At 38.9% G+C, this 21,731-nt stretch overlaps 1 protein-coding gene across 1 annotated transcript; it reads right to left on the reverse strand.

The window, feature by feature from the left end:
* Positions 1-688: 688 nt before the first annotated feature.
* On the reverse strand, positions 689-19,363 carry LOC104119968 (cytochrome P450 81Q32-like). The gene is made up of 5 exons (XM_070194160.1): positions 19,182-19,363; positions 18,062-18,213; positions 17,733-17,875; positions 17,464-17,655; positions 689-1,306 (listed from the first exon to the last, which is right to left on the reverse strand). The coding sequence occupies exons 1-5, from the start codon at positions 19,361-19,363 to the stop codon at positions 689-691; spliced, it is 1,287 nt and encodes a 428-aa protein (XP_070050261.1).
* Between the last annotated feature and the right edge of the window lie 2,368 nt (positions 19,364-21,731).

Below are 21,731 nucleotides of genomic sequence, written 5' to 3' on the forward strand. Positions count from 1 at the left end.
TTAATTTTTCATCAAAATTCCACATCTCGGGTTAGGGACCTCGAAATTTGATTCCGGGCATACGTCCAAGTCTTAAATCACGATACGGACCTACTGGAACTGTCAAAATATTGATCCGAGTCCGTTTGCTCAAAATGTTGACCAAAGTCAACTCAGTTGAGTTTTAAAGCTCTAATTCACATTTTAATCCATTTTTCACATAAAAACTTTTCGGAAAATTTTGCGGACTGCGCACGCTGGTTGAGTAATGATAAATATTGCTTTTCAAGGTCTTAGAATACAGAATTAATTATTAACTTTAAAGATGATATTTTTGGGTCATAACAGTGATAATGGCTTCCGCTTCAGGTATGTTTTCTATATCGATTATATGTAAGATTATCATGTTCAAGATGTTGATATAAATTTAAGTTTATGTTTAAATCAGGTTGATAATTGTTGTAGCAATATTAAAGTTGTTGTCCACGACAAGTATGAACAAGCGCGAAGAATAACACAAGGCAATTCCTGAAGAGAATAATTTGTATATACTAAAACTATAGAGAAGTTTTTCGCAATCATTGTATTTTAACATGTTTTAACAAATATCATATTTTATCTTTTAGGTTACTAATATCACTTCCGGTACTATTACCTATAATTATATTTTAAACAAAAAAATTACATCTACATTATTGGTGTATATAAGTTAAACTTGACCAGAAAAAACTTTGTAAGCAATAGGGCGTGCCTTGCACCTTGCTGTGAGTGGCTCTTCTTTTGCCATAGTGAGACCATTCCCTTCAGCTAAATCGATTTTCTCTTGGCTAACCCTTTGCCATTCGAAATACTGAATTAGAGTTCCTAAAGCTAAGCCAACCACACGTTGAGCAAGTCCAGCACCTGGGCATGCTCTTCTTCCTATTCCAAATGGCATTAATTTCCATGGTTTCAATTCCATACCTTTAAATCGCTCTGGTTTGAAGCATTCTGGGTCATCCCAAACTATCGGATCCCTATGGATAGTCCATGCATTTACCAATAGGATTGTGCTACGTGGAAGGTCAAAGCCCCCTACCTTGGTATCGTCAGATGATTCGTGGGGCACTAGCACTGGTGCTGCTGGAAATAGTTGGAACGTCTCCGAAATGATACTTTGAAGATATTTCAGTTTGGGTAAATCTGCTTCATCCACTAAATGATCGTCACCTACATGGTTGTCTAGTTCACTTCTGGCCTTATTTAACACCTCCGGATGGTTGAACAAAAGCGACATTGCCCATTCTATTGTTACTGCCGATGTGTCCGCCCCCCCACTTAGTATGACCTGCACTAATGAAATATTATTAAATACTCATTTCATCCTACATGAAGCTGTTTGACTTGACATAGAATAAAAATTCAGAATATTTGTAAAGTTCAAAAAATATCTTTTAAAATAAGTAACGGTAAGAGTTCCACGTGTCTTTACGTTCACTATTAGAAATTCGTTAAACACTCACCAAAATATTCGACAGTGGGACCCACGTCTCAAATCCCGAAAAAATACAAAATCCGAACACCCGTTTCGCTACGAGTTCAACCATACAAAAATTATCCAATTCCGATATCAAATGGACCTTCAAATCTTAAATTTTCGTTTTTGGAAGATTTTATAAAATCTGATTTTTCTTCCATAAATTCATGGATTCATGATATAAACGAGTATGGAATCATGAAATATAATTAATATAGGATAATGAACACTTACCCTAATGTTTTCCTGTGAAAATCGCCCAAGAATCGCCTTACCCAAGCTCAAAAATTGGAAATGGTTGAAAATGGGTCGAAACCCCATTTTTCAGAACTTAAGTTATGTTTTTCAGATTTTTATTCATCGCGATCGCGAAAATTCGTTCGCGATCACGTAGAACAACTTTGTCCTGGTTTATTTTACTCTTCGCGAGCACGGGAATGGCTTAGCGATCACGAAGCACATTTTGGTTGTCCAGACTTTTAACTCTACGCGATCGCGTAAATGGTCATGCGATCGCGGAGTACCTTTTCTCAGCCTTACGCGATCGCGTACTTACTTGTGCGATCGCGTAGCACAATTGACGTGCCTAACTTCTGCCTTCCTTCCTTCTACGCGATCGCAACTTGTCCCTTGCGTTCGCAATGCACTGGGAATTTACCTTTCGCGATCGTGTGCCTATCTTCGTGAATGCGAATGGTAAAACTCACTACTTATAATTTTCTCTTCGCGATCGCGAAGCACAATGCACCAGATGACAGCAGAAGCTCAAAAACCAGATTTTTAAGTTCAAAATCATCCTGTAGCCTATCTGAAACTCACCCGAGCCCTCGGGGCTCCAAACCAAATATGCACACAAGTCCTAAAATATTATACGAACTTGCTCGCACAATCAAATCGCCAAAATAATACCTAGAACTACAAATCGGATACCAAATCAAAGGAAATTTTCAGCAACAGACTTATTAAAAAGTCAATATTGGAGAATCGGGTTGCACGCCGCAACAGACTTATTAAAAAGTCCATATTGGAGGATCGGATTGCACGCCGCAACAGACTTATTAAAAAGTCTATATTAGAGGATCGAGTTGCACGCCGCAACAGACTTATTAAAAAAAATCTATATTGGAGGATCGGATTGCACGCCGCAACAGACTTATTAAAAAGTCAATATTGGGGGATCGGATTGCACGCCGCAACAGACTTATTTAAAAGTTTATATATATACTTGATTGAAATAAATATATGACAGACTTGATTAAAAGGAATATATTGGGAGAACGGGTTGCACGCTGCAACAGAATTGAATGTGAATATATTGTGAGAGCGGGTTGCATGCTGCAACAGAATTGGTTGAAATAATAATGGGTTATGACTGCTGAGTTGACTTCAATTATTATAAATGAGTTACCTGATTTATTTCTATTATTTGTTGTTGTTATTAATATTGCGTACAGGTTAATGTAAGTGAACCGCCTTAGCCTCGTCACTACTTCGTCGAGGTTAGGCTCAGCACTTATCAGTATATGGGGTCGGTTGTACTGATACTACACTCTGCACTTCTTGTGCAGATTTTGAAGTTGGTCCCAACGGCATACCATAGACTTGCTCGGATTTCAGCTACAGGAGGAGACTTGAGGTATAGCTGCATGGCGTCCGCAGTTCTAAAGTCTCCATCTATTTTATTTTAGCTGTGTGTTTATTTCCAGACAGCTATACTTTATTCAGACCTTTATTTGTATTTATTCTAGAAGCTCGTATACTTGTGACACCAATTCTGGGATGGTATTTAGACACCGACATTTTTATAGATTATTTCACCATATTTTAAATTTTGCTTCCGCATTTGTTTCTTGATTATTAATAATTTAAAGATTGTTTAAAAATTGGTTAATACTATTCTAACGTTGGCTTGCCTAGCAAGTGAAATGTTAGGCGCCATCACAGCCCGAAGGTGGGAATTTCGGGTCGTGACATATTTGATATATATATATATATATATATATATATATAGGATGGAAATCTCATATGCTTGATCTTATGCTTAAATTAATTAATTGTTAAGAAAAATTATTCTTTCTCCCGGATTTAACTTATAATAAATATACTCTCCTTCCGGAGGTACATAAGAAAATATCCTCCTTTCTTGTGGAGCGGGCCGAACGCCTCGGGAGGATAGATGCATCTATGAATCGCGCCGCACGTCCCCCGGCAGTCTACACGGCACTCTGAATCGGGCCGTACGACCTCGGTAGAAATCGTGCCTAATAATAATAATTACACGATACTTTGATAGTTTATTGCAGCTTGTAAAGCTAATTGAATTAATATATTGAGAATTGTTGCACTTGAAGAAATTTAATTATTTCTGCTGATTAAATAAAATTATTGTTGACTTTGTGAATCATGCTGAGTTAAATAAATGCTATTTTATTCTATTTAATATTGTTGATCCTTAGTGAGTGTCAAAGTCGACCATCTCGTCTCTACCACTTCGAGATTAGGCTTGATACTTATTGGGTACACGTTATTTACATACTCATACTACACTTGCTGCACTTTTTGTGCAGGATCTGAGACATGAACTAGTGGAAGACCTATCATCGCACATCCACGTTATCTAGAGGCATAGTGGTGAGCTGTTTTTCTGAGTTGTTCTGCAGCTGCCAATGCCTATTCTTGCATTTTTATTCTGTCTATTTTTATTTCAGACAGTATTTGGAGTTTTGTATAATCTACTAGATGCTCATACACTTGTGACACCAGGTCTTGACACACACATTGGTAGAATTTGGAATTGTATTATTTTCTTGGATTTAAATTAATAAGTATCTTTTTAAATTTCTTTAATATTGCTAGAAAAATATTAAAATTACTTAGAAAAGTATTCTAAAAATAATAGATATATGCTTAATTTATTTGTTGGCTTGCCTAACTATAGTGTTGGGTCGTGACATGTATAGCGTTCTTAATATTATACTAATCATTTTTATTTTGTAATCTATTTTTTTAAATCTCTAACACTCTTTTTATGGAATAAATTTATGTACCCTAAGATTTTCTTTTAACTTGAATAATAATTTTACACATATGATGAATTTGAAAAATAATTTAATTGGATTCTCTTGCTAAATAATTAATTGAAAGATTTGATTATTTGGTTTTAACATAAAATCTAATTTATTTTTTGTTGATTTAGATTCTTAATATTAGTTCATCTCATGTTTGAATATTTAACCATGATTATAATTTTATCCACCATAATTTTATGTTTAAAGAGTAAAAAGATCGATGACATTCCACTTTTAGATATTTATATTTGCAAAAACATTAGTGGTATTGGCTCTTACCAACATTTTTCTTTCTTTTCTCACACATTTATATTCTTAAAAAATTTCTTAGTTGTTCTTTAATAATTGGGTATATTTTTCTATATTATACGTAAAATTAATAATAAAAAAATATTATTTGAGTAAGAAAAAAGTTCAGATATAATATAATAATATAATATTGTGGGGATTTGTTTTCTCAATTTCAACGCTTTATGCAGTCTGTTTAGCGTTACTTTTATTTAATTTTTGTATTGAATATTATAAAGTGGTAATGTATTGCAAATATGGAAGATTTTTATGAAATTAATTTTAGTAAACCTTCCTACATATTTATAATAAGAATTCATTAGACAAGATCGTATTAATTTTAAAATCTTAAATATTAAAATATTAACATAGAAGTCATTGTAGTCCAAAAAAATAAGTTATTATAGCTATATCATTTCCCTATAAGTTCTCATGTTTAATATTTTAGAGCTATTTTGGTCTATTAATATTATATTCGTGCATTTATAATAATATAGACTCTATTATTTTTGAATGGATTTAGACAATATAATACGTTTTCGAATTAAATTAGTAATAAATTTTTTTAAAGAAGTATATTATAAAAGTAATAGGATTACAAGGCTAATATCTATTCCCAAAACTAAGTATACTAATAGGATTCCTAAATATAATCATGTAGGATTCCTAGCGTGTAGTATTATGTTCTAAAACTAATAGGATTACAAGGTTAATGTCTAGAATTTCGATTATGTCCTTTTATTATGAGTTATTATGATTAATATTAAAATATTATTTTTGTAATCTAACATTTTATTCATGCTTTTATAATTATACTAGTCTCTATACTCGTGCGTTGCACGAATATCTTGTGTCAAATATTGCAAATATATACCATAAGTAATTGTTAATGTTAGATAATGAGTTGCTTAAAATAGAAGTACGTTATATATATATATATATATATATATATATATATATATATATATATATATATAATACAAACCAAATCATAATAATGTTGTGATAATCAAATAATAAATTGGAACTAAATAGTTTAAAATTACAAAATGATACGAATAAATTTATAAGTCGATTAAAGAATGCAATAATATTTAATATTAGTTTTTATTCAAGTTGTTTACCGTAATGACAAGTATAGTAAGTTTATCCAAATTGATAATTATTTCCAACTTTACCGGTTGTAGTTGTTTTAAAAGTTCTAGGTATTGGTAGAGTAGGAATTTGTTGTCGGCATATGTGGAGTTTTAATCTGGAAAGAATTCTATTCTTGGGTAATATATTTGGAATATTATAATTATATCCATCTTTAACTCAAAATATTAAGGGTATAAAATGCTATCAAAGTTTCGAGGATATTTTAGTCATCTAATATTTAACATAAATTATTCGTGCTTTTATAATAATATAGATAGATAAATATAGATATTCCGTTAAACTTAATTACCTATTGATAGATTCATTTATCATCACCCGAAATATGCAAGAGATAGCCCATATATTTTAGAAGGGCGATCAGGGTGTACACATAGAATTCAAACAGCGTTGGCAGCTCAAAAGATATGTAGAATGTAGATGTATAAATACAAGAAGAAGGTTAAAAAGAAACAGTCAAATTAACAAACAAAACAATATACTCCTATATCACAACAGCAGGCCTTCATTCTTTCAACCTTATGTAACAAATGGGCTAGCTATCAAATTCTTAGGAATGCAAGAATTAAATAAAGTAACAGAAATGAGAAATAAGGGAGAGATGGGAAAGATTTTAGAAAAGAAAAGAGGAGATGAGAGGAAGAAGAGAAGAGGACATTCATTCAATACTTTTCATTCTATCACATGCATATGTCCATAGTAATGGTTTACAAGGAAATTTTTAGGCTAACGCATTCAAACGGGAAGAAATTGAAAATTATACTAAACTATAAACATAAGAACGTCCTAACTTTCTCAAGATAGGAGTACTATTTCTTTAGCTCATTGTACTACTATTTATCACGCTAACGTACCATTAATCGTTACACTTTCAGAGCACTCTTGTTCTTCTAGTAGAAATAGCATAGCTTCTACTTCTTGGAAATACATCTGTTTTCACCGTAACATCTTCACCAAAATTACAAGGTTTATCTTCATCGATTTTCTCAATCGCAACAGATCTACTCCTAGGCATCACATTCGCCCAATCTTTACTAGAAGATTGTTTCCTTAGTGTACCGTTTAAGCTTGGTTTAGCTTAAAATATGGTGAATGAGAAATGGGGAAAATGAAATTTTGATTTTTCCTTCTTTACAAAGGAACATTGTTCCATTGGCAGAGAAAAACTCATTTGTTGAGTATATATGATTACACTTCTTATAGCTCTTAAATAGTTGAGAAGAAGGCAAGTCTCGCGCCATCGTCACTCGGCTCGGATTTGGATTTGGATTTAATCAAATGATTTGATTAATTAATTTTTTGGATTAAATTTATTTATTACATATTAATATTTAATCCAAATCGACCGTTTTTGTAACGATAATTTACAGTTTCCCTCTCATTTTATTTTCCCATTTTATTTTGCATAAATAGCCATTTACGTGATCATCCCAACCTGTTGGCTATAAATAGCAGGTCATTCCCTTAGATTTTTCTTACGAAAATACTGAATTTCCTCTTCCTTTCTGCATTATTTTCTCACAAAACAAACAATGTAAGTGTGATTGCTGCCGTCATTTGTGTTCGTTGAAACACTGGGGGTTGAAGTACCGCTACACTAGTGTGTAATTCATTCTATCTGAGGAGAAAATAATCCAAAACCTCGGGTACTAGGAAGGGATTAAGTTTCTTAAGGAAACACTGTGAATTTAGTGGGCTCGAATTAATTTCTATTCTTCTACATTTCTGTTTTCCGTTATTTTTTTCTCCAGAATTATTTTACAAATACAGTATACTAACACTTAAAAACTTATCTTGTGGAAGCAATCCTTATTAGCTCCTTAAAATCTTTATCCTCGTTTGATAAAGAGGAATTAACACTGAAACTCTTGGGCAAAGTTGAAATTTGTGGAGGAGCTGGACAAGCCATCACACTGCCATAACTAACCATACAAGAACAATCCGTTAGGCTACGAATGTAAAAATCCCTGCCTTTAATCAGAAATTTAATGCACTTCTTGATTAATCTACTTTCTTTGTTTGCCTTTGTGGAGAAGGAAAAATGATTTTTTTGATTGCAAATACTTATTTAAAATAATAAGAACTAAAGATCTAGAGCGGAAGTAGAGCAACCTAAGACTTAATTAATGATTGAAGGGTAGTACTATGTTGGTGGAGTATTAATATATATTGATAGATGGAATTAATTAATTAGAACAGATTAATTAGCAGGAAAGGTTGATGGAGAAATGGGCATATAAAAAGGGTCTGAAAGGCACTGCATTGACTCAAAATTGAGAAAGGAGGAAGGTTTGATTTGTTTAGAAAAATAAGAGAAACTAAAAAGAAAACCAGAGAAAGAATGAATGCTAATTTATTGCATTGATTTGAAATAGAAGAGTACATCACTATGTATACGGTCGAAATAGGTTTCGGCCTTATCACGTTCGATCGAGTTCAAACGATGATTTATCAAAGTGAGATCCCGAAGGTGGAGCAAACTATCCTCGAACCTGGGGAGGCCGATCCGTGTCAAGTTCGACATCATTACCGAGCTCGAATCAAAATCTATCATGTTGACAATCCAGAAACCAACCGATATTGACCTCGAATCAATTCGAGGGCTCGAGCCAGGATCGGGCTCGAACCAAGATCATGAGTTCGAGTCGAAATCAAGCTCAAACCAAAATCGAGGGTTCTAAGCAAGATCGAGCTCACAGACAAAAGCCGTTGCAATCCCACTAGAGAGAATCTTGGCAGAAATTATGGAAAAACTGACTTATCATGGGTCTCCTACTGAATGTTTATTTTATTATGCTTAGAGCCAAATCCCTCCACTATAAAAGGGTTTGGTTACTATTTCTGTAGGACAAGTTTTTTCAAGGCTTACATTGTAATAAAATGGCTATATTCTTCTACAGAAAAAGAACCGTTCTTTCCGATTTCTTAGATTGATTCTATATATTAAATCCTGAGATTCATTATTCCTGATAACCTTATCTATTTTAGCATTCTCCCCAATCTATATTTACACTTTTTATTTATCCTTGTATTTTGTGTTAAGTTACGCCACATATTCTCGGAACTACGTATAAATTCAACTCTATTTATTTTTCGGGTAAACAGTTTGGCGCCCACCGTGGGGCCGAGGATAACAGTGGTCATTTGATACAAATCTGAAAAAATACGCCATTGTGCTTTGCACTTATTTCCGAAAACATCTTGAATTTCGGATCAACTACGAATAACCACCAATCAAATAGCTTCACCGATCGATTATGAAGCTGGCCTTCAAGATGAAACCAACAGCTTGGCACCCAGGGCCGGAAGGCCAATTAACGATAGCTTGGCACCCGAGGCTCGAATCGAAGTACCCGAAATTCGAGCTGGAATACCATTGGATGTCAATTCACAAATAGCTTTGGAGGCGAACCAGCGTTCCGAACCGGAAAGAAACATTCAGGGCGGTACTCAATCCGTAGCTCGAGACACCCAAAATGTGGGAGAAATCGGGGACAGCTTACGTATGATCTTCGAGATGCTACAAGCCCAACAAGTAGCGATAGCTCAGCTACAGAGCCAAACTCGCGCACAAAGCAGGCCGGATTCCAATCCACTTCGAGAAGTCACCCCTAGAACAGAGCCCGCCATAGTGAAATCTAACGAACAAGAATCGGGGACTACTCCCGGAATTATTAAATTGCTCGAGGAACTCACAAAACGAGTCGAAGCCAACGACAAGAGGGTGAAAACGTACAATGCCAGGGTCAATCAAATCCCGGGGATCCACCAATGATAAAGGGGCTTGATTCGAAAAAATTCATACAAAAGCCTTTTCCGTCGAGTGCGGCACCGAAGCCAATCCCCAAAAAATTCCGTATGCCCGAAATTCCCAAATATAACGGTACGACCGATCCTAACAAATATGTCACCTCTTACACATGTGCTATAAAAGGCAACAATTTGGAGGACGATGAGATCGAATCCGTGTTGTTGAAAAAGTTCGGGGAGACCCTCTCGAAGGGAGCGATGATCTGGTACCACAATTTACCGCCGAATTCCATCGATTCTTTTGCCATGTTAGCAGATTCGTTCGTAAAAGCACATGCTTGTGCCATAAAGGTTGCAACAAGAAAATCAGACCTCTTCAAAGTAAAGCAAAGGCAAGATGAAATGCTGAGGGAATTCGTATCCCGATTTCAAATGGAACGCATGGAATTACCCCCGGTTGCGGACGATTGGGCCGTACAAGCTTTCACCCAAGGGTTGAACGAGCTAAGTTCGACAGCATCACATCGGCTGAAACAAAATTTGATCGAGTATCCAGCGATAACTTGGGCAGACATACACAACCGATATCAATCGAAAATTAGGGTCGAGGATGATCAGTTGGGAGCTTCGTACGGACCCGTTCATCAGAACAGGACAGTTACTAAAAACCAAAAGGAGATCGACAGAGAACGAAGGTCGGACAGAGAACGCGGATCTGGTGAACAACGGTTCAGCACGCAATGCAGTTCATAACAATCGAAGGATTGATCGAGGACAAAGTTCTCGGGGGCTTATGAGTAAGAGCGGCTTCGATAAATATACTGATCCTATAGAAGCACCTCAATTATCGGAATATAACTTCAGCGTTGGTGCATCCGCTCTCGTGTCAGCCATCGGACGCATCAAAGACACTAAATGTCCTCGACCCATGCAGACCGATCCTGCCTGAAGAAATCCTAATCAAACGTGTGAATATCATGGCACCCATGGCCACAGAACGGAAGATTGTAAGCAACTAAGGGAGGAAATAGCTCGCTTGTTTAACAAAGGGCACCTTCGAAAATTTCTAAGTGATAGGGCGAAGAACCATTTTAAAAGAAGGGATTTCAGCAAGCAAAAGGAGCAAGAAGAACCGCAGTACGTCATCCACATGATCATCGGAGGCATCGATACCCCTCAGGGACCAGTACTTAAACGCACTAAAACATCGACGGTGAGGGAAAAATGATCTCGGACTCAAGATTACGCACCCATGGGGACTTTGTCCTTTGACGATGAAGATGCATAAGGGGTCATCCAACCTCATAACGACGCACTGGTAATATCCGTACTCATGAATAAAACTAAAATTAAGCATGTGTTAATCGATCCAGGTAGCTCGGCCAACATCATCCGATTGAAGGTAGTAGAGCAGCTCGGCCTACAGGATCAGATCGTACCCACAACTATGGTCCTGAACGGGTTCAACATGGAATGTGAAACCACCAAGGATGAGATAATCCTACCAATAAACTTGGCCGGGACCATCCAGGAAACAAAGTTTCACGTGATCGAAGGCGATATGAGATATAACGCCCTTTTCGGAAGGCCATGGATCCACATCATGAGAGCTGTGCCTTCAACCCTACACCAGGCCCTCAAATTCCCGACATCGGGAGGTGTCAAAATGGTGTACGGAGAACAGCCAGCCGCAAAGAAAATGTTCGCCGTCGACGAAGCTGAACCAATGTCCTCACTTTCGCTGATAAAAGGATCAGGCCCGGAAGGAGAACGGGATACCAAATAGCAATCACAGACATCGGCTTCGACCCAGCCAGACAACCAGAAAATCGAAGAGGATGATGACTAAAGGGTCCCTCGATCTTTCGTGATGCCCGATGACTCCGACGCCACCAAATCAACAATCGAGGAGCTAGAGCAAGTCATATTGATCGAGCACTGGCCCGAGCGAAAGGTATACTTGGGAACGGGGTTGATCCCCGAACTCAGGAAGAAACTCATTCAATTTCTTATCGATAACATCGATTGTTTTGCATGGTCCATTTAGATATAACAGGGATCCCGCCGGACATAACGACGCATCGACTAAGTTTGGACCCCAGGTTCAGACCGGTGAAGCAAAAGAGAAGACCCCAGTCAGAGAGAAAGCACACATTCATAAAGGACGAGGTAACCAAGCTTCTCAAAATAGGGTCCATTCGGGAGGTGAAATATCCCGAATGACTAGCCAACGTAGTTGTAGTCCCTAAAAAAGAGAACAAACTTAGAATGTGTGTGGAATATATGGATTTGAACAAAGCATGCCCCAAAGATTCCTTTTTGCTGCCTAACATCGATCGCATGATTGATGCCACGGCCGGCCACGAGACCCTTACTTTTCTCGATGCCTATTCCGGGTATAATCAAATCCAGATGAACCCGGAGGACCAGGAAAAGACTTCGTTTGTCACCAAATATGGAATGTATTGTTATAATGTGATGCCCTTCGGGCTAAAAAATGCAGGGGCTACTTACCAATGCCTAGTAAATAAAATGTTCGAAGAACAAATAGAAAAATCAATGGAAGTTTATATTGATGACATGTTAGTTAAATCCCTGCGCGCAGAGGACCATTTGACCCATTTACAGGAAACGTTCGAGATTTTAAGGAAATATAACATGAAGCTCAACCCCGAGAAATGTGCTTTCGGGGTCGGTTCGAGCAAGTTCCTCAGCTTCATGGTATCACATCAGGGAATAGAGATTAACCCCGATAAAATGAAGGCCATCGAAGACATCATCGTTGTGGACATCGTACAAAGGCTAACATGTCGGATTGCAGCCTTAATCCGGTTCATCTCAAGATCATCTGACCGAAGTCAAATATTTTTCTCTCTACTCAAAAAGAAGAACGATTTTGCTTGGACCCCGGAGTGCCAACAAGCATTAGAGGAACTAAAGCGATACCTATCAAGCCCACCACTACTTCACACTCCAAAAACAGACGAAAAACTTTTTTTGTACTTGGCGGTATCAGGAATCGCCGTAAGCGGTATCCTAGTTCGGGAAGAGCAAGGTACGCAATTTTCCGTTTATTATACGAGTCGAACCTTAGGAGAAGCGGAAACTAGATATCCGCTCTTAGAAAAATTGGCTCTTGCACTGATAAGCGCCTCAAGAAAGTTAAGGTCGTACTTTCAATGTCATCCCATATGTGTGTTAACCACTTACCCGCTTCATAATATTTTGCACAAACCCGAGTTATCAGGCCGACTGGACAAATGGGCCGTCGAACTCAGCGAGTACGATATCGAATATGAACCCCGCACGGCCATCAAGTCTCAAATTTTAGCAGACTTCGTGGCCGATTTCACGCCAACACTCGTACCCGAAGTCAAAAAAGAATTGTTGAAATCAGGTACATCATCGGGGGTATGGATCCTTTTTACGGATGGGGCTTCGAACGTAAAAGGGTCCGGGCTGGGCATAGTTTTGAAACCACCCACGGGTAGCACTATTAGGCAATCTATTAAAACTGTCAGGTTGACTAACAACGAGGCTGAGTATGAAGCCATGATTGCAGGTCTCGAGCTAGCTAGAAACTTGGGAGCAGAAGTCATTGAAGCCAATTGCGACTCCTTGCTGGTGGTGAGTCAAGTAAACAAAAACTTCGAAGTTCGAGAAGGTAGGATGCAAAGGTATTTAGATAAACTGCTTGTCACTTTGCACCATTTCATATAATGGGCTTTACGACATGTACCACGGGAAAAGAATAATGAGGCCGATGCGCTTGCGAATTTGGGGTCATCGGTCGAGGTAGATGATTCGGGGAATGTTGTTCAACTTTCGAGATCGGTAATCGAAGAAGGTCACGCTGAAATAAATTCTACAAACTTAACCTGGGATTGGAGAAAAAAGTATATTGAATACTTGGAGAGCGGAAAACTCCCATCGGACCCTAAGGATTCCAGAACACTATGGACTAAAGTTGCTCGATTCACATTGGCTCCGGACGGAACACTGTACCGAAGAACGTTCGATGGACCCTTGGCAGTGTGCTTGGGTTCGGGAGATACCGATTATATCCTACGGGAAGTGCACGAGGGTACTTGCAGGAATCACTCTGGAGCCGATACGTTAGTTCGAAAAATAATCAGAGCAGGGTATTATTGGGTTGATATGGGCAAAGATGCGAAGGAATTTGTTCGTAAATGTGACAAATGTCAAAGGTTCGCACTGATGATCCACCAACCCGGAGAACAACTCCACTCGGTCCTATCCCCATGGCCATTCATGAAATGGGGAATGGATATCGTCGGTCCTCTGCCATCGACCCCAGGTAAAGCCAAATTCATTTTATTTATGACTGACTATTTTTCTAAATGGGTTGAAGCACAGGCGTTCGAGAAAATAAGAGAGAAAGAAGTTATATACTTTATCTGGGAACATATCATATGCCGATTCGGGATTCCTGCCGAAATAGTATGCGACAATGGAAAACAATTCGTTGGCAGCAAAGTAACAAGATTCCTCGAAGACCACAAGATAAGAAGCATACTATCGACACCATACCACCCCAGTGGGAATGGGCAGGCCGAATCAACAAACAAAGCTGTCATTCGAAACTTAAAGAAGAGGTTGAACGACGCTAAAGGGAGATGGAGAGAAATCATGCCCGAAGTCCTTTGGGCATATCGGACAACATCAAAATCCAGTACGGGGGCGACCCCATTCTCCTTAGTATATGGGTCCGAAGTATTGATACCAGTCGAAGTGGGTGAACCCAGTGCCAGATTTCGATTCACGGTGGAAGAATCAATTAACGAGTCTATGAATACAAGCCTCGAACTATCGGACGAAAGACGAGAAGCTGCTCTCGTCCAATTGGCCGCCCAAAAGCAGCGAATCGAAAGATATTATAATCGAAGAACCAAGCTCCGCGATTTCAAGCCTGGGGACTTAGTGTTGAGAAAAATTACCATCAGTACCCGAAATCCGAACGAAGGGAAACTAGGACCGAATTGGGAAGGACCATATCAGGTGCTCGAGAACATCGGAAAGGGATCGTACAGGCTCGACATTATAAACGGCAAACAACTATCAAGCAGCTGGAATGTATCACATCTAAAACGGAACTACTGCTAAGGTAAAACCTTTCCATATCCATTTATATCTTAAAACTAACCCCTGCAGAAGTCCGAACAAGGGCTAAGACGAGTCTCTCGCTAGGAAGCACGCATTGCACTCTTTTTCCCTTAGACCGGTTTTGTCCCAAATGGGTTTTTCGGCAAGGTTTTTAATGAGGCAATCATTGATCGTGCAGCATTTACAACAATATCTGAGGTCTCGCAAGAAAGTTATTTCACAACAACAGGGTTCCAATAGGACAAATTATAAGAGCCAAATGGTCGAAGCGATCCATGCTCATATAGATTGGCCCGAACCTAGGCGTGTAATAACGTGCGAAGAAAGTTCTCTTCTTTATCGGCGTCTTATATCCAAGGAAAAATTCCTCTATTTTGAGATTTATTATGCAATCAGAATTAAGATAAACTCGACCATTAAGCCTACGGGCTACATTACTTCGAGTTCGAATCATTCACTTGACTAAGCCTACGAGCTATTTTTATTTCGAGTTCGAGAAAACACTCACTCAACCATTAAGCCTACGGGCTACATTACTTCGAGTTCGAATAATTCACTCGACTAAGCCTACGGGCTATTTTTATTTTGAGTTCGAGCAAACATTCACTCGGCTATTAAGCCTACGGGCTACATTACTTCGAGTTCGAATCATTCACTCGACTAAGCCTATGGGCTATTTTTATTTCGAGTTCGAGCAAACACTCACTCGGCCATTAAGCCTACGGACTACATTACTTCGAGTTTGAATCATTCACTCGATTAAGCCTACGAGCTATTTTTATTTCGAGTTCGAGCAAACACTCACTCGACCATTAAGCCTACGGGCTACATTACTTCAAGTTCGAATCATTCACTCGATTAAGCCTATGGGCTATTTTTATTTCGAGTTCTAGCAAACACTCACTCGACCATTAAGCCTACGGGCTACATTACTTCGAGTTCGAATCATTCACTCGATTAAACCTACGGGCTATTTTTATTTCAAGTTCAAGCAAACACTCACTCGACCATTAAGCCTACAGGCTACATTACTTCGAGTTCGAATCATTCGCTCGACTAAGCCTACGGGCTATTTTTATTTCGAGTTCGAGCAAACACTCACTCGACCATTAAGCCTACGGGCTACATTACTTCGAGTTCGAATCATTCACTCGATTAAACCTATGGGCTATTTTTATTTCGAGTTCAAGCAAACACTAACTCGACCATTAAGCCTACGGGCTACATTAATTCGAGTTCGAATCATTCACTCGACTAAGCCTACGGGCTATTTTTATTTCGAGTTCGAGCAAACACTCACTCGGCCATTAAGCCTACGGGCTACATTACTTCGAGTTTGAATCATTCACTCGATTAAGCCTATGAGCTATTTTTATTTCGAGTTCGAGCAAATACTCACTCGACCATTAAGCCTACGGGCTACATTACTTCGAGTTCAATCATTCACTCGATTAAGCCTACGGGCTATTTTTATTTCGAGTTCGAGCAAACACTCACTCGACCATTAAGCCTACGGGCTACATTACTTCGAGTTCGGATCATTCACTCGACTAAGCCTACGGGCTATTTTTATTTCGAGTTCGAGCAAATACTCACTTGACCATTAAAGCCTACGGGCTACATTACTTCGAGTTCGAGCTAACACTCACTCGAACATTAAAGCCTACGGGCTATATTTCTTCAAGATCGAATCCTTGACAACTAATAAGCCTAAAAGGCTACATTGCCCCAAGTTTTGAGTAAGCGCTCGCTCGGTTATAGAAGCTACGAAGTCCAAACTTGATTAAATTGTTTAAATCATTGTGAAAACATTTATAAGGGGTGAATAAAGTCCTCGCCAGACGGGAAACGAAAACAGAAGCAAGTTAGCAGAAAGGGAGATATGTCTATATACAAATTTATCTGCATGGAAGATTACAACGTAAAAACTAAGAACTAAACTTCTTGACCAGGAGCAGTCTCTTCTTTATCAGGCTCCCCCCCATTTTCGGATCCGTTCTTGCTCTCATCATCATCGTCATCGCCATCTGAAACCAGAGCTTCAGCATCAGCTTCGAGTTCCTTGGCCCTTTTTATCTCTTTAGCGAGATCGAAGACACGGGCATGGATCTCCTCGAGAGTTTACCTTCTGGATCGGCACTTAGCAAGTTCGGCGACCCAATGCACTTGAAAATCGGCGGACTCGATTGCCTCTCTTGCCTGGACTTGGGCAGCTTCAGCATTGGCCCGATAGACGGCCACGAGCGCATCCGCATCGGCCTTTGCCTTTTTGGCATCGGATTCGGCCTTGGCAAGTACAGAGGCCAACCGAGCCTCAAGCTCCTCAATTCTCCTTACTTGAACCAGGACTTTTTCCTTCATCTTCTGAAGTTGGGTTTCGAACGATGATAACTGGGCTCGAGCAGTCTCTTTTTCGGCAGCAAAGCGGTCCATACCTTCTTTCCACCGCAAAGACTCTGTTCTTATCACGTCGACCTCCTCACGAAGCTTCCCGATCATCTTGATTTTTTGCTGCAGCTGTGAGACCGAAATGTTAGTTATCGTTCTGGTATCAAGCCCATAGGCTTTCAAAAGCATCATTACCTTCTCAGACAAATCAATCTGATCTCGATAAGCCTTAGTCAGCTCAGCACGGAGGTCTTTTATTTCCTCCTCTCTCTGCCCTAAGGAAAGTCCAAGGGAGTTCCTCTCGTCAGTAGCCCATTGTAGGTCGGCCACGTATTGATGCAGATCATTCTGGGATCGAGAACATTGTTCTCGATGAACTACCGCTGCCTACAAAGAAAAAAAAAGCAAAGTTAACGAAAAACGAACATGAAGATAGTACCGACAAAATAGTTTTAAAAGCTCACCTGATTCAAAGCCTGCCGCACTCCGTGAAAAAGATCCGATTCATCACTAGCACTGGCAACGTCCTCAATGCCGGTAAACAGGTCACGAAAGGGATCCTTTTCATTGTGAGGCCTGTCTAGATCAAGGGCTCCCAGAGCTTGAGCTTCCCGAATCACCCATGCAGAAAAAGCAGGAAAGGTAGGCGAATCCTCGACTGCTGCTGCCCCAAATAGCTCGCATGGAGTGTTCCCCTCGGTTCAAAGGTGTTCAAGGGGCTCTTCGATCATATCCCCTTTCGGTTGACTTCGGTGAGATGCGTCTTCGATATCTGATAGTTCGGGGAGTCCACCTGAATCTTTCTCCAGTATATCTTCAGTTCGAGGCGGATCTTCATAGAGCATCATCGATCCAGCCAACGATGAGGCATCGGTGGTTCTCTTCGTTCGGACTTCCAGAGCGCACTCATCGTTCTCGTCTTCTTCTTCTTCTTCATCTTCATCCCTTAGACGCAGAACGGATTCCACGGTCAAAGGAATGACATTCTTGTTCGGCTTACGAGCCGTCCTCTTCTTCGATTTTGGATATTCGGGAACCGAGGCTCTCTTCCTTTTATTTTCCTTCACCGGCTTGGGGACAGAGGCCGAAATTCCCTCTTCATTGGGCAAGGGCCTCAAACCGCGTCTTTACCCAAACCTGCATATGGGAAACCTTAATAAAATATTTTGAAAACCGCCTCGTTTGGATCATCAAAAAGTCCAAGAAATGGGCTTACCGTGATTTTTGGCCTCCCACCGACCCTTTGACAAATCACGCCATGAGCGCTCGGCGTATGTGGAGGTCGAAATAAGGTCTTGTACCCAGTTCTTGAGATCGAGGATTGCTCCGGGCATCCAGGGAACCGCTACATCAAGAATAAGGGGGAGTGTCAATGAGAGAATAAATGAAAGAAGAAAATAGAAGTAACAGCAAGATCACACTTACGTTTCATATTCCACTCCTCGGGAAAAGGCATCTTTTCAGTCAGGATCAGGTCCGAAGTCCTTACTCGAACGAACCTGCCCATCCAACCCCGTTCCCTGTCCTTGTCAATACTCGAGAACAGAGCCTTGGTAGCTCGAAGCTGGAGTTTTATTAACCCCCCTCGAAAAAGTCAAGGACGGTACAATCGGATAAGATGATCGAGGGTGAACGGCATCCCCTCGATCTTGCTCACAAAATATCGGATCAGGATAACGATCCGCCACAAAGAAGGATGGACCTGACCTAGGGTTACTTGGTATTGTCGACAGAAGTCAATAATAACAGAATCAAAGGGACCCAAAGTGAAAGAGTAAGTATACACATTCAAAAACCCTTTCACGTAAGAAGTGATATCTTCGTCGGGCGTAGGAATTATTATTTCTTTCACACCTTAATTGCAATCTTTCTTTAGCTGTTCGAGGGGCTTTTCGGTTATCGAACACATGTACCTCGATACAGTCTCACACCGGCCATGGACTGATGAACCTTTATCAACCTTAAAATCTGAAGTAAGGACACACGCCCCGGGAACACACTCCCCAGGTCGTGGTTCTGCCAGTGTCTCATCGGCGGCACACTGTGAAGATGAAGCTTTCTCTTTCTGAGGAATGATTTGCAATGTTTTCGCCATATTAGAATTCAAAGGTGGGGAGTAGAAGAAAGGGACAAAGATCTGGTAGAATTGAAGAGGGATTTTTGCTGAAAGAAATCACAGATTTACTGGTAAGATGGAGAGTACGAAGAAGAACTTGGGAAATTTGGAAGATAGAAGATATAAAAATGGTAAAAGATAAAATAAAGGGTTATTTATAGGTCCAAGCGATGGAGGTTCAATATCAATAGTAGCCGACCACCGCCTGACATGCGTTAAATGCCTTGAAAGACTAAACCGACGGGACAGCTACCAGATGCATCATGGTCAAACCCGATGGAAACGACAGGATATAATCCGATCGAGCTGTTAAAAAATCATATCGTTTCTCGCCACATTCTTTCTGAGAAACGAGGGGACTATCTGTATACGGTCGAAATAGGTTTCGGCCTTAGCACGTCCGATCGAGTTCAAACGATGATTTATCAAAGTGAGATCCCGAAAGTGGAGCAAACTATCCTCGAACCTGGGGAGGCCGATCCGTGTCAAGTTCGACATCATTACCGATCTCGAATCAAAATCTATCATGCTGACAATCCAGAAACCAACCGACATTGACCTCGAATCAATTCGAGGGCTCGAGCCAGGATCGGGCTCGAAGCAAGATCATGAGTTCGAGCCGAAATCAAGCTCAAACCAAAATCGAGGGTTCTAAGTAAGATCGAACTCATAGACAAAAGCCATTGCAATCCCACTAGAGAGAATCTTGGCAGAAATTATGGAAAAACTGACTTATCATGGGTCTCCCACTGAATATTTATTTTATTATGCTTAGAGCCAAATCCCTCCACTATAAAAGGGCTTGGTTACTATTTCTGTAGGACAAGTTTTTTCAAGGCTTACATTGTAATAAAATGGCTATATTCTTCTACAGAAAAAGAACCGTTCTTTCAGATTTCTTAGATTGATTCTATATATTGAATCCTGAGATTCATTGTTCCTGATAACCTTATCTATTTTAGCATTCTCCCCAATCTATATTTATACTTTTTATTTATCCTTGCATTTTGTGTTAAGTTACGCCACATATTCTCGGAACTACGTATAAATTTAACTATATCCATTTTTCGGGTAAACATACTATTTATAGGTAACTAAAGAGATTAAAATAAGAGGAAAAAAATATTATTTTACATTTAGATCCCAAACCAAAAGAAAAGTAAATATTCTACCATGAATGTAGATTCTAAACTAGAAGAAAAGAATTATATTATAGAACAACTATAAGTGTATATTTTAACATGATTTGGGGTATTTAGAGCACTGAAGGCTTAATATATAGTACAGTAGTAAAAGTTTTTGTGGGAATAAAATAAGAAGAAAGAAAACGTTATTTTACTTTTAGATCCCAAACTAAAAGAAAAGTAAATGTTCTACCATTAATGTAGATTCTAAACTAGAAGAAAAGAATTATATTATAGAATAACTATAAATGTATATTTTAACATGATTTGGGGGTGCTTAGAGCACTGAAGGCTTAATATATAGTACAATAGTAAAAGTTTTTGTGGGAATAAAATAAGAAGACGTTATTTTACTTTTAGATCCCAAACTAAAAGATAAGTAAATGTTCTACCATTAATGTAGATTCTAAACAACATTGGGAGGGGTTTTAAAAAAAAATAAAAAAAAAAATAAAAAACTAGAAGAAAAGAATTATATTATAGAGTAACTATAACTGTATATTTTAACATGATTTGGGGGTACTTGGAGCACTAAAAGCTTTATATATTACAGTAAAAGTTTTTGTGGGAATAAAATAAGAAAAAAGCAAAAGCTCTTTTGGGAGGTGTGATGAGTGATAATGTTGCGAAAGGAGAGTCATACCATGGAAGAATGCGTGGGCATTGTCAAAATACAACATCAAATTTGTGTAAACGAAAAAAAAAAGATTTGATTTATATAACTGTTTATCCGAAAAATCAGATAACGTTAAATTTATGTATGGTTCTAAGAATACGTGATACCCTTTGATACAAGGATAGCAATACAAGTATTTTGACTATGAGAATAAGAATGATGAACAGAAAGAATGAGTAAGATGAAGTAAAACAAGCACAAGGAGATATCTTTGTATATGAGAAAAGATCTTTCGTTCCAATCTATTCAGTGTCTACATAGCTTACAAAGATCCTCTCTTTTATAATAGAGGGCCATTACTTTATTTATAAAAAAATAAAAAAATAAAGCATATAGTGGAGGACCCATGATGATTTGTCTCTTCCTCGATTTCCACCAAGATTCTCTCTCTTGGAGAGGTTGTAACGGCTCTTGTCTGTGAGCTCGATACTGGCACGAACTCGTTACTGGGTCGGCCCTTCGGTCTTGGCTTGAGTTCGACCTTCGA

Source organism: Nicotiana tomentosiformis, chromosome 2 (genome assembly GCF_000390325.3).
Source record: "Nicotiana tomentosiformis chromosome 2, ASM39032v3, whole genome shotgun sequence".
NCBI lineage: Eukaryota > Viridiplantae > Streptophyta > Magnoliopsida > Solanales > Solanaceae > Nicotiana > Nicotiana tomentosiformis.

What these genes read in the sequence shown, in the direction of transcription:
- LOC104119968 (XM_070194160.1), bottom strand. Translation starts at nt 19,363, where the DNA reads ATGGCGAAAACATTGCAAATCATTCCTCAGAAAGAGAAAGCTTCATCT. An exon ending in CGGTGTGAGACTGTATCGAG is followed by an intron (nt 18,214 to 19,181) that starts GTACATGTGTTC and finishes TCTGCGTCTAAG; the next exon opens with GGATGAAGATGAAGAAGAAG. An exon ending in AGATTGATTTGTCTGAGAAG is followed by an intron (nt 1,307 to 17,463) that starts GTAATGATGCTT and finishes TCATTAGTGCAG; the next exon opens with GTCATACTAAGTGGGGGGGC.